The 18,998-nt window shown below is 39.1% G+C and overlaps 1 protein-coding gene across 2 annotated transcripts in view; it reads left to right on the forward strand.

The window, feature by feature from the left end:
- The first annotated feature begins 9,291 nt into the window (after window positions 1-9,291).
- Scamp1 (secretory carrier membrane protein 1) overlaps window positions 9,292-18,998 on the forward strand; it is a 97,282-nt gene continuing 87,575 nt past the window's right edge. For both annotated transcript variants that reach the window (XM_026393249.2, XM_026393250.2), the window contains exon 1: window positions 9,292-9,484. In XM_026393249.2, the coding sequence (XP_026249034.2) occupies window positions 9,428-9,484 (57 nt within the window). In that variant the 5' untranslated portion in view covers window positions 9,292-9,427. The remainder of the gene's footprint in view (window positions 9,485-18,998) is intronic.

The raw sequence follows: 18,998 nt of genomic DNA on the forward strand, positions 1-18,998 counted from the left end.
CTCATGAAGGGGATTAGTGTCCTTATAAAAGAAGCCCAAGGGGGGCTGGGTTGTGGCTCAGAGGAAGAGCGCTTGCCCAGCATGTATGAGGCACTGGGTTCAATTCTCAGCACCACATAAAAATTAAAATAAGGGTATTATGTCCACCTACAACTAAAAAATAAATGTTTAAAAAAATAAAAGAAGCCCAAGGGAACTTGTTTGTTCCTTCCACCTTCTGAAAGAAAAACTGAAACCAGTGCAAGTTAACATCACATGAGAATTCAATAAGAAAATGCCATCTATGAAGCAGAGAAGGAGCCTTCAGCAAACACACTGATCTGTTGGTGCCTTTATCTTGGAGTTCCCAGCCTCTAGAACTGTGAGCAATAAATTTCTGTTTATAAGTTACCCAGTGAAAGGTATTTTGTGGATTAAGATAGTTATTCCTTGCATTTCATTGATCTATTACCCTTCTGAACTTTTGTTTTGAGATATGCTGCATGATATCCTATTGAACTCTTGTGCTCAAGCAATTCTCCTACCTCTGCCTCCTGAGTATATGGGACTAAAGCGTGACCCTGTGCCAAGAATGTCCCACACCATTTAAGATGCTTCCACAGTGTTTCTGTGAAAACATTGTTAGAATTTTGTTCCAGAAGATATTATCATAATAGCTGCATGATTTTGTTTGAACTGACTTCTAAAATGGTTGCTTTTAATCTTATATTTGGACATGCTCTGACCAAAGACATTAAGTGGCAATATCTTTTTGATAATGCTAGAGATATCTTTTATAAGCTAAGAGATTCTAACAGTTAACACAATTATTTGTTGAGTACTTACTATGAGCTGCATGCTGTGCAAGGTCTTGTGAGGGAAGGATACAAAGAAGAATTTTTTTTCCTGCCTCCAGAAGCTCACATTGTGGAGAGAATTATAGATATGTTCAATCTCACAAATATTAATGGAAAACCTACCCTACATGAGTGTGTAGTAGTAACTTTGTAACTTCATGTCCATGGGACATGGGTCTATTATGAATTCTGTAGCAAAGATATGGAATTTTCTAATGTTCTATAAAGAAAGGAAAGATTATTTTGAATTAAAGATGTCTAGTAAGCGTTGATATAGAACATGTTATTTGAAAATTTCTATGGAGGATTGACTGGACTTGATAATTGACTGGGAGAAGGATTCTTGGTACAAAGGAATATAGGTGCATGAGCAGGTAAACAGACTCAAAATACATATTTATTTTTGTTATGTTCATTGTGTTCTTATATTAATGAATACTTTTACACTATGAATTATAAAAGCATGCCACTATGATATAATGATCTGGTATACACACAGATCATTTGGCCTCTCAAATGACATTTAACCACTTGGGAAATGGTGGTTACTGCAGATAACTGTTGGGCTGGGGTTGGCTTAGGTGCTGAGCATGGAGGCAGTGAGCTGGACAATGGGCGGTAGTGTGAAGCTGTGGCTTGCTAGTGGTCAACTCATGGAGTTGAGGATAACAGACTAATCAACCAAAGCACCTAGTGAGAAAGCAAGAGTACTTTTTCCCCTGCTCCCTCCTGGGATGTCTTCCACAGTAGATGTGCATGGTGAAAAGGTCTTCTATCTGTGCTCTCGAACATTTGTGCTTTTGCTCATGCTTTTCCCCCAATAGCTGTGCTCCTTTTGTCCTTTCCATGCTTCATGCTGATAGCCCTGTCACTGGGCCTTCCAGGTCCAAGTCATGTCCCTCCTTTTCTGTGAAGTCTCCACAGCCTACTCCAGTTCATCACCACCTGCTTCTCTCTGAATGCCTCTGTTGCCTATTGTCTTTGCCTATCTTTTTTTTTTGTTTGTTTGTTTGTTTTCTTTCACTTTTAAATTGATCTTTCTTCTTGAGTTATTAATTGTTCAATTCATTTCTTGGGCTACTAATTATCCTTTAGTCATAAGAGCTACCATTTATTGAACATTCTCTGATTTAATTCTTACAATTCTAAGAGGTAATATTGGTAGCCGTATTTGATAAAATTGTTATTTCAACACACAGTTATGGACCCTTATTATTATGCCGTGAAATTGAAGATACCTCTGTGAACAAAACCAACAAAACTCCTATGCTCAAGGAGTTACATTTCACTGGCACAGAAAATATGTCAAATGGAAGAAAGTTCTCCAGAGAAAAATGAGTAGAAAGGGAAGGAAGAAGTGATAGAGAGTAGAGGATTAAAATGTTTAAATGGTGTCCAGGAAAGGCGTTGCTGAGAAAATAACATCTGAACAAAGACCAGGAGTATGAGGGAGATACATGGACACAGGAGGGAACACAAGGCGTCCCAGGCAGAAGGAAAAGAGGGACAAAGTCTATGGGGTGGGAGAATGCCTGAAGGAGATGTTGAACTGTGAGGTCAGGGTTCTGGGAAGAAAGATGTCAGGAGAACAATAGAAAGAAATTATAGAGTAGTGATAATGTCTAGATCCCGTATGGCTTTGTGACGTTTACTGTAAGGAAGTCAATTTTAACTCTGATCTAGTTGGGAAGCTTTCAGTTGGGATGACTTTCAGTGGCTGAATGACATGATCTAACTTAGATTTTAAAAGACTGATTTTGGCACTATGTCCATAATAATTTTAGGGGGATGAGGACAAAGTAGAGAGATTAGTTAAGAATCTACTTCGGCAATTCAGGTGAGACCAATAGTCTCAGCTAGGGTGGTATTAGAGAAAATGAGCAGTGGAACCTGAGGTTTAGGGAGAATGGGCGATTTGCCCAAAATCACACAACCCAGAAGGCAGCTGCATTCCTTGTTTCCATTGCTATAAGAAAATTCCCAAGAATGGACAATTGGTAAAGAAAAGAGGCTTATTTAGTTCACAGTACTGGGACTGCATGGCACTATCTCTTTTCTGCTTTGGCGAGGGCCTTGTGGTAGAGGAATCAAAATGGCAAGGATATGTGTAAAATAGCTGATTAGGGAAGAACAGGAAGGCAGAGTAACTAGAGTCCCACAAGAACTCTATTAATCCTCTTTGAGGGAGGTTTCTGCAGTGACCTGATCACACCCCCGCTGGGCTCCACCTTGTAAAGGTTCTACCACCTGTCACATCACCACTATGGATGACACAGGAACCTTTGTTTAGGAGACACACTCAAGCCATAGCAGTGGCAAAGCAGGAAGTTAAGTTCAGGCAAACTTCCTTCAAAGCCCATGGTAGAGCTGGGATTGTAGCTCAGTGGTAGAACACTTGGCTAGCATGTGAGGCTCTGGTGGCCCTAGCATCATCAAAAAAACAAAAACAACAACAACAACAAAACCAAGACACACAATCCATGGTGCTTTGTAAAGCCAGATTTGTGGGACCCCAATAGACCTCCTGGAGCCAAATCCCATGCAAGCACACAAGAGTCTTTATTGCAAGCTGGAGCCTGGACTCACAACCTTCCCAATGCAGCGGTCCCAGGGAGTGAGTCCCGGCCCTTTGTTCAGTGAGATTTTGTAGGTTTTGGGGGAATACTCTATGTGTCACAATATCACACAGCAAATCATTCCGTACCTCGGGGAAGTAAAACAACAACTCTTAACTTCCATTAGCACATTCACTGGTGGGAACAAGATGGGTAGGGGTGATTGGTTAGTACAAGAGAGGGATTCCTTGAACTGATCAGTTTAAGCCATGAGGGATGTACATGCTAAACTACATGGTTTCCCAACATGTTATCAACTGCCATAAACTACTGGGGGGTCATCTGGCATCCCAGGTATTTTCCCTGTCTTATGCTGATTGGAGGTTGCTAGGGGGTTGCTATGGGTCCTCACCTAGCTTAACTGATTCAGGGACACCTGGCACAGCAGATTCTCCTGTTATTTACAGACAAACAACTCAGCAGGGTGGGTATGTGCCTAGGAGTGCTCTGTGGGTTTTTCCCAAGATAGGGTCACTCCCCCTTCTTGAGGACAGGCCTTGAGGTAGAAGCTGCTGTTATTTATTTATTTTCAAAAATGGAGTCACATCAGTTTCTCAGCTTCTCTGTTCTTGTCTCATTTTACCATCTTGGTTAGAAGGTAGGGGAGGGATTGAGTAGTTGCTTGACCCTGTAGTGAATGCCTTCTTAAGATTTATGCTCTGAAAAACCTCCCTGGTCCCATCCTTATTTTGGCCCTGGGACTAAGCCTTTGTATTTCAGGTTTTGTTTTAGATCCTCAACCCGGAGATGTTCGATGGCAGTTCACATACCTATTAGAAGGTAGCAGTGGAAACATGCCCCTCTGTTTGTCCAAGTGCATGTGTGTGATACTGTGGGAGAACTGAGGCTGTCCTTTGGACACAGAGGAAGGCCTCAATACTTGTCTTTGTGCTATTAGTGTAGCTCTATTAGTCTTTTGTTTTGTTTTAATTAGTTACACATGACAGTACAATGACCTTGACATAGCATACATTTGAATCAGATGGGATATCTCATTTTTCTGAGTCTTTATTTCCAAAATTTTCTTTATTCAGTTTGTTTCATTCAATGAATACTTAAAAGTTGGGCATAACTGAGAGTTTTCTCTCAGAACAAGTCAAATTACATTCATTTTCTCTTTGCATTTTTATCTTGATCTGAATGATCTTCTGCTTAGAAATCTTGGATATCAAGGAGCTGAAAGACATGACCCTTCTGTTCCTTCCATTATTTTTTCACATCCCAGTGTGATGTATTATTTTTTTTCTTGAAGCCCTAACAAATTCAAATTTAGCAGCTTAAAATTTCTATCCTATAGTTCTGTAGGCTAGAAGTCTAACATTGGTCTCCCCAGGTAAAATCAAGCTGCCAGCAGGGATGGGCTTCTTCCTGGAGTCTGTAGGAAAGAACCTATTTCCTTGCTCATTTAGATTATTGGCAGAATTGGCCCCTTGAGGTTGTGGGACTGATAACTCCATTTCCTTATTGGCTGTCAGCTGAGGGTTCTTCCCAGCTTCTAGAGTTCTTCCACTTGCTTGCCTTGGCTCATGAACCCTTCCTCCATCTTCAAAGTCAGCAACACTTCTGCCTTCCTACTCTAGTTTTAAGGATTCCTATGATTTCATTAGGCCCACGTAGATAATCTGGGATAATCTACCCATCTCAAGGTCCTTAGCATTAATTATATCTGTTAAGTCCTTTTATCATGTGAGGTAACATAGTTATAGGTTGCAGGGGTTAGAGTGTGAACATATTTGCAGGGCTATTATTTGGCCTATCACACATTGCCTTCATCTCCTCTAATCCCTCCTGGGAAACATAGTCAGTGGCAGAATAAGGGGCCAGATATGTTCTTGTTGGGATCTCGTGGGTATCAGTAGAAGCAGACGCAGCAGTATTTCTGGAGAACGAGTCCCTTGCAAAATATGATAGATTTTAGTTCTGACCCATCAATGAAACCAGAATCCAGTGAACCTTTTGAGGTTAAAAAAAGTAAATTTCTAACTTGACATTTCCTCAGCATTTGCCAGTATAGAAAATATAGAATTTGGATCATACATAACCCTTGCCCACTGTATGCACAAATTACATTATCAAGCTGAGGAAAGGCTTCATGATAATGGTGTGTAGCATATCCTAAGGGAAAAAGGAAACAGGGATAGGAAGATGTGAACCACTCTCATGGATTAATATATTGTTATAGCCATTTGAAGGACATGAGGTATTGTTTAACCACATTTTGGGCCTTTCAGGAGGTTTCTTGGGAGCAAGTCTAACCCTTGTGTCTGTTTTACTGCTTAATCCGCAGCATCTGAAATATTACTTACCACTTAGTTCCTACTCAAGAAATACTTGTTGACTGATGGACTAGAGTGGAAACTCAGGTCAGGAAGGTGAATTGATACAATCAAGGTCGCTCAACTGATATGTGGCACAACTGGACCTAGAAACTAATTTCGATTCTAGATTCTTTTTTACCAAATTGAAGAGGCAGGTCCAACACCAAATGGTCTCTTGTGTGAAGACTTTCTACCTTATATGTAGCAATTCCTCTTCCTATGTGAAATTATTGCTAACCAAATCAATTAAATGTCTGAGATGTGAGTCAAAAGACATGAATTCTATTCCCAATTCTCCCATTCACTTCTTCTGCCACCAAAACAAATTACTAAACCCACCCAAACTCAGTTTGTTCACCTGTCATGAGAGAGGCTGACACTTCTTTCAGCTCTCATATCCTGTAATTCTAGTTTCACGAAAGCTAATGAATAAATAAACTCACCTATGGACTTTATATCTCGATATTTTTCTCTCAGTTTCTTGAACTGTGGTCAGCACATCACCGCTATCAGAATCTTATGGGATCCTTTATATAGGCTGAGTTTACAGTATTTAAAAATAATGAATTAGATACATTATTATAATTTGCATTTTATTTATTTTTATTAGAGCTTAATGATTATACATAGTAGTTGGGTTCATACATGCATAGAAATAAATAATTTGAATTTTAAATGTATCCCAGAAGCATATGTTGAAAGTTTGGCTCCCAGCTGGTGGCACTATTGGGAGGCCGGGGGAACTTTTAAGAAGTGGAGCCTATTTGGAGGAAGTAGGTCATTGGGGCCATGCCCTTAAAGGGTATATTAAGAGCCAGGCCCTTTCCTCACTTTCTATTTCTATCTGCGCTTTCCAGCTCTGTGATGTGATATTCTGCCTCACCACAGGTCTGAAGTGATAATGGGTCCAACCAACCATGGACTGAAACCTCTGAAATTGTAAGCCAAAGTAAATCTTTTCTACTTTTAAGGTATTTATCTCCAGTTTTTTGTTTTGTTTTGTTTTTTTTGTTATAGTGATCAAAATCTAACCTATGTATAGTTGTTGATTTGGGGGGATTTCCATTAGGCGATGCTTCCCAACTCTTTTTTTGCCTCACATAATGTGATAATACTTATGTGGCAAGCTGGGCACAGTGGTACAAGCCTGAAATTCCAGAGGCTTGGGAGGCTGAGGCAGGAGGATCACAAGTTCAAAGACATCTCAGCAATTTAGTGAGACCCTGTCTGAAAATAAAAAATAAAAGGGCTGGGGGTGTTGCTCAGTGGTTAAATGTCCTTGGGTTCAATCCCTGGTAGCCCCCAACAACCCAAAAAGAATTACCAAAAAAAAAAAAAAAATTTAAGTGGCATACTGGCATAAGAAAACTTTGTCTCTTTGCTAATGCACATATTGCTGAGAAACTCTGCCATAAGTTACCATTTAGTGAGGGGAAACAAGTTGCAGAAAAATATGCATGTGGTCCTATTTTTTCACAATGTCAAGATGTAGTATGAGAGTACATAATCCTGTACTATGATTATGTGAGTGGTATAGTATGTGATTATGGATATATAATATTGTAAGATTGTTCAAAGATATATACAAGATTTTTAACATAGGGAAAGATAAACAAAAATTTTCTTTGAAGAATAAAAAAAGTACTATATGATGAATCCATTTTATGCATTTATATAACATTAATATAAAGACATTTTAAATATAAAACAAAAATGCAAATTCAGGACCCCCATTTTAGACCCCTTGAAGTAGAATCTTAAGAATAGGAGGTATGAAGAGGTGGGGGTCTGCATCTTTAACAAGTATTCCTAGTGATTTTACAACAATGAAGTCTTAAATCTTTGCATTAGGTGCGAACGCAATTAGTTATAAACAGCATAAGACAGGTTCAACTGATACTTATTGTCTTGGAACATACTAGATGCATAGTAAATAGCTACCAATTATTTGAGTCCTTTGGAGGATAGGTGGAAAGAGTGAGGGCCATATTGGTGAGAGAAGCAGATCAGCTGAGTAAAGTCAAGTTCAGTAGGGAGGAGGCAAAGCACATAGGAACCTTTTTGGACATTTAATAGGCTCTAAATACATTTTTATATCATTTCATTTTATTCTTAAATAACCTTTTGCAGGTTCAGAGAGGTGAAGTGAGTGGCACAAAGTACTATCAGAATTGGAATTTGAACCCAACACATTTAGAAGCCCTGTTATAAGCCAGGCACCAGGCAGCTGCTGAGTATGATTGTAAGCACAATCCATTGCTTGCTTTTTCATATCTAGACTCTTACAGCTCTGAGGGGATTATTCTCATCTGTTATCACTTACTAGATAGTTGACACTTTCAGTCCCACTGCCTAGGAGAAGCTGCTTTGTTATGCCAGCCTGGATCCTATCTAAGACAGATTACAGCAAGTGTGTTTTCTTTTCCAGCTTGTGTTTTCACATTGAGGAGAAAGTATTATTTCCTAGGTGACTTTGCATAGTGTAAGCCCTCCCACCCCAAAGGCCTAGGAAGATTAAATCTAGATACTGCCAATTCTTAGAAACTTAGAAAGTCAAACTAATTCTGGCTCTCACTAGCTTCATCTGAGTGCTTTTATGTCAGCGCGGAAGGAAGACAATTGTGAGGAAAGCGATATCCTCCCAACAAAGTTCAGGAGTGGCTCAATATACACAAAAGTATTCCTTACACATGCAAATGCTAATCTCATTCCTGACGTTGGGATGAGAATAAGCAAAAAAATCAAGAGGTGTATATTTTACACCCAAATATCTGAAAGTAAACAAAAACCCGGCTTCTTTCACTCCTATTAACTTGGAGGATTGATATCAGGACTCAAGCCCCCTTCTCCTTTCCTTCTCCAGCTCCCACGCCATCGTTTGGCGGGTAGGGGTGGATGGGAAGTACTGAGGCCCGGTACTGCATCTCATTTCTTTCCCAAACCTCCTTGGAGCAAGTTCGGATCGTCGAGATGGTTCTCCATGATTTTGAAGCAACCTAGAATGGGGGGGGGGGCACGAAAATGGGAGGCTAGGATTCCCAGGTTGGGTCAGGCGTGCGCAAAATTCATTATCGAGGGCTGCGACCCGCGGCAGTTCTTTGGGGACAGCTGCCGAGGTTTCTCCAGTTCCCCGACTGCCGCGGTCACTGGCTCCCCAGGTGTGCGGGCCGCGTCCCAGACCGGCTCCCCAACCTGACAAGTGGGGTCAGGGTGCTTCTTCCCCACAAAACACCACCTCTTCTTTAAAGTCTGGCACGGTGGGTCTTAGGAATCCGATCTCAAATCCATATTAATACAATCTCTTTCAGCCAGACCTAATCGCTCGTCTCACTCGGTCCTCGGAGTGTGGGACGCGTCACTCTCGCTCCCCCTCCGTTCCCGGCTCCCTCCGCCCTTGCTCCCTCCTCGATCCTAGCCAAAGCCCGGAGCGTGGGATCCAGGCCCGGAGGAACGGGACGGCGAGCGGGAGCGGTGCCGCCGGCCCGGAGCCCGTCGCACCGGGCATGCTCAGTGGCACGGCCGGCTGGGTGGCCCCGCGAGCTGCACCCGGATCTGCTCGGCGGCAGCGGCGGCGACGTGAGCGCGCAGGGGGGCGGCGGCCTCGCCTCGTCTCTCTCTCTGCGCCTGGGTCGGGTGGGTGACGCCGAGCGCGAGAGAGATGTCGGATTTTGACAGTAACCCGTTTGCGGATCCGGATCTCAACAACCCCTTCAAGGTGAGCTTCGGCCCCAGCATCTCTTACCGCCACGACGCGCCGTTGTTTGTGACAACAAACGAGTTCCTTCGCGCCCCCTGTGCCTGTCCCTCGGCCAGAGAGGGGATGGGGCGGCCGCACCCCATTTGGGGGTCGTACCTGGCCCCCCACTACGCTCTTTGAGGTTGGGGTTGGAACCTCCCCAGCTCTGCGTCGGCTGCCCCGCCCCACGTCACCTGCCGAGGAGGGTCTTGCCCTCTCCGGGGATTGGGCCCGCGCGCCGGGAAGGGTCCTCATCCTATTCTTGGGAGCTGGGAGGGTGGAGGCCGAAAGGCAGGTGGAGCCGTCACTTGCTGGGCAAGTGTGTCTGGCAGGCCCAGGCAAGGGCCAGGAGGCTGCCAGAGGGGGCCCGCCCTGGGGTGGGGTTGTCATGGGGACCCAAGGAAGCGGCAGTGTCGAAGAAGACCAGCGTGGGGTGATGGCAGAAGTCTGGACAAGAGATGAGGGTACTGAGTATGCTGCAATTAAAAAATATATTTATATGTGTTTATTATTTAAACTCTTGTTGAGCCCAGGTACCACCAGCGGCGCTGCCATGCCGCCTCCCCCTATTAGATTGAGGTTAAGGGAACTGATATCAAAGCAGAAGTTAAAAATAAATAAACATATCTGGAAAACAATAGTGCACGTGGTCGACATCTTCCTACCTAGCTGCTCCTAGCAAGGTAAAGGACGGGATATTTTCCAAGCTCCTAGTGCGTCACTGGTGTTCTGGGCTGTTTGAAGATACCATTTCCCGCAAGAGCTGCTTTCCTTCTTGGATTCGACCTAATCATCCCCAGCTTCAAAAGGGCTTGGCACAAAAACCGGCAAAGAAAGGCAGCTAAAATATTCATTATCTGGGCTTAAATGCAACTATCTCTAGAAAAGTGCTCTGGATTTCTTAATGAGGGTAAAGCTTAGAAAGTGTAATATGTTTCCAACTGTTGGTTGTTTATTAATTTCCCCTGACCATGTGCTTTAGTAGCTTTAATTTGTAGTCACAAAATAGTAACTTTAATGTGTGGTCACACAAGTGGCACTTCTGGTTTATATCTCTTTCTTATTCCAGGTTTTACTTCTTATGGAGAACTCAGGAAGAGGGGGAAAAATGCCTGTTTTGATGGTGGCCTGATAATTTCGTGAAGGATTATTTTAACGAAATGATCCTAGTTATAGTTAACAATTTGACTTACTTTATAGAAATATGAAGTACTCAGTCACTATTCTCTTGCCCCCAATGTCATTTGAGAAAATTTAGTACAACTGGCCTGTAGCTTTTAGCTTTTGTAAAAGATGATTTGGTTGCATTTTTGAGAACTTTTCCCTCCAGAAGTTTTGTTGTAGTTAGACTCCCTTCTATGCTGTGGGGGAAAAAAAAAGTTATTCTGAAATCATAGAGCTCCTAAAGAGACATTTCATAATTTGCCAAATGGGTGTTATTTTAAAATATTTTGAAGGTATAATAGTAAGAACCTGTTAGCTTTTCCTAATTCAGATATCTCATTGGTGCTGTTTATTTTTTATTTAGTCATAGATTACATGGCTCATTTCATATTAACTTCTCTTGTTAAGCAAGATATTATCGTCTTAGCTCCGACTGCTCTTTTGTGACATCTAATGTTGCCATGACACTTGCCTCTTCTGACATCCATATTGTTACTGTAGTAATTCTAAACCCAAAAGTAGTTTTAAGTATACATTCAGTGTGATATAAAATTATAAACTTTGCTTTCTTTGAATATGGGAACAATGATTTTTCAAGTACATGAAATGCTTTAAGAAATAGATAATTTAGGTCTAAAGAAGACTTAGTTGTATACATTTTCCGAATGATCTTTTTCTGTTTTGTATACAACTGCCCCTGCTCAAAGTTTATATCTGTAGTACATACTTTTTTTCTTCTGCTTCTTTGATTTTTTTTTTTTTTTTGGTACCAGGGATTGAATCCAGGGGTGCTTCACCACATCCCCAACCTTTTTTATATTTTATCTAGAAACAAGCTGTAGCTGAGTTTCTTAAGGCCTTGCTAAGTTGCAGAGGCTGGCTTTGAACTCGTGATCCTTCTGCCTTAGCCTCCTGAGCCACTGGGATTACAGGCATGCACCACCGCACAGGCCATAAAAGTGATTTTTGAAATAACATTTTTTTATATTCTCTACTTAAAGCTAAATAGTTCCTAGATTCATATGTGTGTTATCTTATGATCATCCTTCTTTTCAAATCTTGTTTGATATTTCACATTTGCTATCTATTCTAACTTTTGATTAAATCAGTTTTGATAATCATTTTGTTATTCCTTAACATTACTTTTGCTTTACCATTATATTAGGAACACTTGTGCAAACATCTTCATTTGAACCATGTCATAAAATGATTTCTGAGTAGAATCCTTTTAGGTGATATGACTACAGTGGTTTATTTGATTTTATTGGCTGTTACTTCCTAGATTCAATTCATTCTATTTATTTTTTGGATCACCTGCTTTATTCCAGTGGTGCTAGTCATAGTAAATGGCTTTATGAAGTTTGAATGTTTTTATTCATAAAGAAACTTGAAGTAATTGCAAAACTTTAGTATTCCGAAATAAATAGATAATTGTATGGAAGTTTGAAAGTCCATTCTGGAGTTGTTAAGTGTAGTTGTTAAGCTTGAAAGAAAAAAATGTTTTCTACATAATAAGTTTGTATTAACAATTGGCATGTTCCTTATTCTTTTGTTCAGTTGTTCGTTCATTCAACAAGTTTTGAAGAAATATCTCTATCCTTAATGGATATTAGTCTAATATGGAGACAAACAAGCTTGTAAAGGGAGAGTTCAATAACCAACAGAGATTAGTTATACTGGTTTCTGCAAGTCAGGATAAAAATGTATGACTAAGGGCCAGAATTAGTGCAGTTTGTTCACCCATGGGTAGGTAGTATAGAATTGGTGTCAACACTCTTGGAGTCCTGATTACCAGTCCATTGTTGGTGACACAATGTGTATTCCATTGTATTTCTGACTTCAAAATTCTTGTTTTTTATTTGGAGCCCCCCAATAGAAGAATTTGATATTAAATATGAACACAATGTCCATTTTGTTTTGGCCTTAAGAAGTAATTCTGCTTTTTAAATAGAGTAGTCCCCCTCATCCTATTTTAGTTACCCATGGTCAACTGTTGAGAGCCACAGCCAAGTTGGGATGGCTCCTAGCCTTTTGCCAGTATTTGAGTTCTCCATCCGGTTGAGCTCTCGTGGGGATTCCATGGAGAGTTCGGGTTGGTTGGTGAAGTTCCGGTGGAGGGAGTTCAGGTTGGTGTGTGGTGTGACCCCGGAGAAGGCTGCGTGGGTGTGTTCCTGGGAGTTTGGAAATAAAGTTTGTTCCTGCTTTAGTGATTTGTGCCCAGCCAGACTGCGGCAGTCAATGACTTTTAGAAAATATTAAATGAAAAAATTTCAGAAGCAAACAGTTCATAAATATTAAATAAGCTTTTTTATAGTATATTATGATTGTTCTATTTTTTAGTTATTGTTAATTTTTTACTATGCCTAATTTATAAATTAAATATTATCATGGGTTTGTGTGTGTATGTATGTGTATCTATCTATCTATCTATATATATACATATTTATTTATATATATAAATCTCTATTTCTGGTATCTGTAGTGTCTTAGAACATATCCCATAAGAATGTCTTTTAAAAATGGCCTGAAATTTACCATTCTCATTTATGTTATGTTTTAGCTTATAGTAATTTTAGTGACATCTTAAGAATTTAGTTGAACAATTTTAAACCTTGCCATTAAAAACTGACCCATAATTCAAGGTTGCTAATCATTTGTCTTATCTGTTCAGGCTGCTATAATAAAAATACCTTATACTGGGCAATTTATAAATAGCAGAAATGTATTGCTCTCACTTCTGGAGGGTGCAAATTTAAGATCCAGTGGCCAGTAGATTCAGTGTTGATATGAACCTGATTTTCATAAATGGTTCCTTCTGTGTGTCCTCACATAGCAGAAGGGGAAGGTAGCTCTCTGGGCCTTCTTTTTAAGAGCATTAATGCCATTCTGGGAAGGCTTAATCACTCACCAAAAGCTCCACCTTCTAACATCATCACCTTGGTGTTTAGCTTTCAACATATGAATTTTGGGGGACACAAGAGTATGCCTCCACTTGTTTTCATTTTATAATATCAAGGATGTCATCCATTTTATTTTACTACATTTATAGTGACATTTACATGAAGCTGATGTTGCTGTTTTTCTACCAATTTAAAATTTTGAGTCAGAAGATTGGGAGCCCTAGAATTAAGATGCTGCCCATTTTAAGATGCACAATTATTTTATTTACCACTATCTCAGTTATCTGTTGGTATTCAACAGTTTCAAATGTGGTTTTAAAGCAATTCATTGGTTAGTAATTTTGTTATTTAAGCTAGACTTAGCTGGAAGGTTTTTTTTTTTTTTTTTTTTGTGTGTGTTTAATTGTTGTGTTTTAAATGCTAGAGTCAGTCATGTGGCTTCAGTCATCTGACTGCTTCACTGGATAGTTTAAGATGTACTCACTCAAGTGCCTACTCATTATCTGGAGGCATCAGTGGGGGCAGATTGATTTTCTTTCATGTGGCCTCTTTACTGGGAATAGCCTGGGCTTTTTAGATAATAGTAGTAGTGTTCCAAGAAGACAAGAGCTGAAACTACAAGACTTCTTGAGTCATATGTCACTTCTGCTACATTTTGTTAGTGAAAAAAAAGCACAAGGTCATCTCAGATTTAAAAAGGAAGGGTAAGATTAGACTCCACTTCTGGAAGGGAGTGCTGTGCCCAAGCTGATAGAGATCTGTGAACTGAAAAGACACACCCCCTCTAGCATGGTGATACAGGTACAGGATAACCTCCATAGACACTCCCCTTAAAACAGAGGAGGAGTAGAAGGCATGTAGCAAATGCTGATCCAGAGAAGTTCTGAAATCTAGCCAGGCACATATTGTTAGTGTCCCCTATTTGGGGGGCAGTAAGGTTCCTTGGTAATGACCCAGTTCTGTCACCTGGAAATGGTTCTCTCATCTGTTGCTTTTTTTCTGCTCTTGACTTTGTTATCTGAGAGATCCTTTATTTTCCCTGTAATAAATGACCCCTCTTTGCAGGCAGGTAGCATTTTCAGCTTGCTTCCTTTGGGTCCTGTTAAGAATTAGTAATGTTGGGTTGAGGGTATAGCTTAGTGGTGAAACTTGTACTTAATGTGTCTCCAGCAGAGGTGGGGGGAGGAAGCTCATCAGTTGCTGGAAACTTGGGTTATTCTCATTATGAGAGGGGCTGTTATGAATAATGCTGGTATAATATTCATGCATCTGTTTCAGAGGCTCTTGGTCATATACTTGGCATGTAATTAATGGTTCATATGGTAATTCTCTGGTTAATTATTTGAGGAACAGTCAGACCCTTTTCCAAAGTGACTACACCATTGTATGTTCCCATTAGCAGTCTGTGAGGTGCAAATTTCTCTACATCCTTGCCAACATCTTGTTGTTGTTTAGTTTTGATTCTAACCATCCTGGTCAGTGTGGAGTGGAATCTTGTTATATTGATTTTCATTCCCTTGATGGCTAATGATATTGAGGATCTTTTCATGTCTTTAGTAAAATATTGAGATCTTTTGCATATATTTAGAGTGGGCTGTTTAGCTTTTTAAAAATTGAGTTGTAAGAAATTTTTATTACACCATAGGTATTCGGGTATTTCCAGAGTATATATTACTTTATCTGGCTTCTGACATTGCCAACGTTTGTGTTGCAACTACTTTTAAATCCTTATATACATTAATACTTAAAAAAACCCCAATGTAATAGGTGTTACACTTACTATTAGAATGTAATTATAAATAACTTATCAACATTAACTTGATACTTAACCTTTTCTTTAAACATTCTCTTAAAAAGAAACACTTCTGTTTATTTTACAAAATACAGGTGAATTACAGAATATATTTTTATATGTCAGCAAAAACACTGGGACTCAAACTCATCAATCAAAGAACAAGTGGATATTACAAAGTGTTGGTATATTTTGAGTATTGGTGAGATTGATTAAGCATCGACTATTGGAGAGATAAAACTAGAAATAAAGGATCTGTGATAGTTTGATACTGATAATTTTAACTTGACTGATAGTAGAAGAAAACACAATTCAGGTTTTGAAAGTAAAAATGACTGAGAATATTCAGCAAGTCGGTCCCTGACCCCCGCTCTCCCAACCCCCCAGTACTGGGGATTGAACCCAGGGCTTCATGTTCTGATGCTGAGCTGCACCTCCAGTCCACTGTGCCTGGCTATTAAGGTTTTTGTTTGTCAAACAGTGAAAACAATGTATATTGTGGGAACATTATATACATAGGAAGTACTGAAAGTTCCCACTTTCTCCAAGAGAAATAATTAGTGATGGAGTTGTATACTTTTCAATCATTTTACCTGTGAGAATCCTCTAATGATGATTAAAATGTTCACATAGTAATTTGGAATATGAGGAAAGTGGTGACAAATTAAAGTGGTAGGTGTTGAGATAAAAACATCAGGAATATGACCAAGAGATAATATGCTAGGTATATTTTTACCATTGTTTGACATTTTTTCCTAGAGCTCTTGATACTTGTTTGGTAAATATGTTGATGTTTCTTTTAGACTGATTTGATCAGACCTGTGGTTTTATATATGCCTAACTTTTGGTATCTGAGTCATACATTTTAGTGAATTGCTTATAAGTAAGTAGTGTATTATAAACATGCCACATATTCCCTAAGCATAAAAGAAGTGTAATAGATGCTTTTTGTTTGAGTTTTAATGGTAATATTTAGATTTGAATCCCAAAATAGGCTAACAACCACTTAGAGCTGAATGTATAAGAAAATGTTCTGTGAGCTTTACATATTGCAGGCAAATATTTATGTGTTGTTAGCCCAGTGTTATAGGGAATTAAGGGAAGGTGTAAATGAGATTTGCATAGGGAGTAAGTAGGTAAGAAGGTGAGCTCAGGAACCAGGCTGCTTAGGTGACCTTAGGTAAATTACTTCATTTGGTATCTTTGCTGTTTCTAGTATTTGTTATTTGTCTTGATTCCAAAGAACTATAAGAAATGTTGGGGGATTGGGGGACAAATTCTCTTAAAATAACAGAGAAAGAAAATAAATAATAGTGCAAGATTTTCTGGCTGTAACATATGATTATTTATTTTTTATTTCATCCTTAAATTGCCTGCATTTTCTAAGGCAGACTCTAATTTTTATTAACTTTGAAACTTTTGGGTATTAACAGAAATAGTAACAAAAACAAGCCATACAAATTACTGGTTGCCTTACAAAGCTCAGGGATTTTTAGAAGCTATTATGTATCGCAACTTGAACTGAGGATAACTAATTTATTTTATTTTTTTTTGACAAATCACTTTATAATATAGGTTTCACTGAAATGTGGGAGACTTCTGCACATGGTAACATAATGTTAGAGATCTTTGAAAAGATCATTTAGTGTTCCTTTTATATTTGAATTGAATTAATAGTTTTTGAAGCTGTGATTATTTTTTTTTTTTTAAGTCAGAGGGCTAGCAGAAGATAAATCCCTGGGTTTACAATGAATGGTCCACACCCCCCTCCCCAGCCTGCCACCACTCCCATGGATTCATTGTTGTAGAGAATGCTTGGATTCGGTGGTACTATGATTCTAAATATTGACCTTGAAAATTGGTCACCGTTTAATATTAGTTTATAAGAAAACATTCTATGAATATTTCCACCTGAACTTACTTTCTGGTGGAAAAACTATATTTAAAAGTAGATTGCCTATAGTACAAGTGAACTATTGAGATCTTTTAAAATTTGTTCATGTCTTTGCTTGACATTAATGATACCTTTAATGCCTTATGCTGAATGGAAAAAGCCAGTCTTTCACTACAAATTTTATGATTCCATTGATATAAAACATCCAGACTGATGGTCACTTAGGCCTAGAGGACTTGGCGGAGTGAGTGAGTGTGTGTGTAAGTGTGTGTTTGTGTATAGTATTCCACTACTTAAATGTCTTAAAAGGCAAGATAAATGGAGTTTCTGTATGATAAAACAAGCTTTATTGTACAGAAATCTGTCAATAGTTTGTGTGGGAGAGCTCTGCTGTTCTCCCACCTTTAGGATCTCAATTCAGTGTCTCTTTACCTGTCAAAGCATACGGACCGTAAAGGTGATTTTAGTTCATGTGTCAGTTGGACACACACATGACCCAGAATTTTCCTGTTCTACATGACCAGCCTTTTTCTTTGTACGTCTATAGACTTCAATGCATTGTTATTGGGACATCTAACTCTATTAGCTAACCACTTGCTCAAATTTCAGAACATATTTTGGTGATTCTGTGTAACAGAATGCTAGGGGAAAGCCTCTACTGTGTGGTGTCAATGTAGTCTCTGATTACTCATCCTCCACTCCCATCTCTCCTTACTTCCTCCCTAGTAAGCATACCTATTTGGTTAATGAAGGCAGGAGTGAGCTGGTATTTAGATTTGGGAGACCTAAGGATTTATTGCTGTTTGGCAGCAGTTCTTCCAAGAAATATTACATCTGATTGCCTGAGATATAATCATAAGCCATACAATTAATCCATCTAGAGGATACACTTCAGTGGTTTTAAATATATTTACAGTAGTGCGATCAACACTACCATAAATTTGAGAATACTTTCTTTACCCTGCAAAGAATCCCCATGCCCTTTAGCAGTCATGCCACATTTTCCCCCAACCCCTCTATGCCTAGGTGACCACTGGTATGCTTTCTGGACATTTCATGTCAGTGGAATCATACAATATATACTCTTTTAGGCTGACTTCTTTCACTTAACATAATCTGCTCAGGGTTCATCAATATTGTGGCATGAGTCAGGACTTCATTTCTTTTTATTGCTAAATAAAATTTCATTGTATGGATATACTACATTTTATTTGTCTACTCACTAAGCGATATACACCTGTGTTTTCACTTTTGAGACTATTAATAATGCTGCTATGAATATTTTTGTATAAGATATTGTGGGGACACATGCCTTTATTCTCTGATATATATCTAGGAGTGGAATTGGTAGGTCATATGGTAACTGCCAAATTATTTTTTCCAAAATGATTTCCCCATTTTACATGACCACAGCAGAGTGTGAGAATTCTATTTTTTTTTCATATTCTTGCCAACACTGTCTTTTCTATTAAAGTCATCCTATTAGGTCTAAAGTGGTATTTCATTACAGTTTTGATTTATACTTCCCTGATGGCTAATGATCTTTTCATGTGCTTACTGGCCATTTGTCTATTTTCTTAAAGAAATGTCTATTCAAACCCTTTGCCCATTTTAAAGTTGTGTTGCCTTTTTAGAACTGTTAACAGTTCTTTATTCTAGATGCAAGTCACTTAGACACCAAATTTACAAACATTTTCTCTAGTTCTGTGAATTATTTTTACTTTTTTGATGGTATGATTTACA

This window comes from Urocitellus parryii, chromosome 1 (genome assembly GCF_045843805.1).
Source record: "Urocitellus parryii isolate mUroPar1 chromosome 1, mUroPar1.hap1, whole genome shotgun sequence".
NCBI lineage: Eukaryota > Metazoa > Chordata > Mammalia > Rodentia > Sciuridae > Urocitellus > Urocitellus parryii.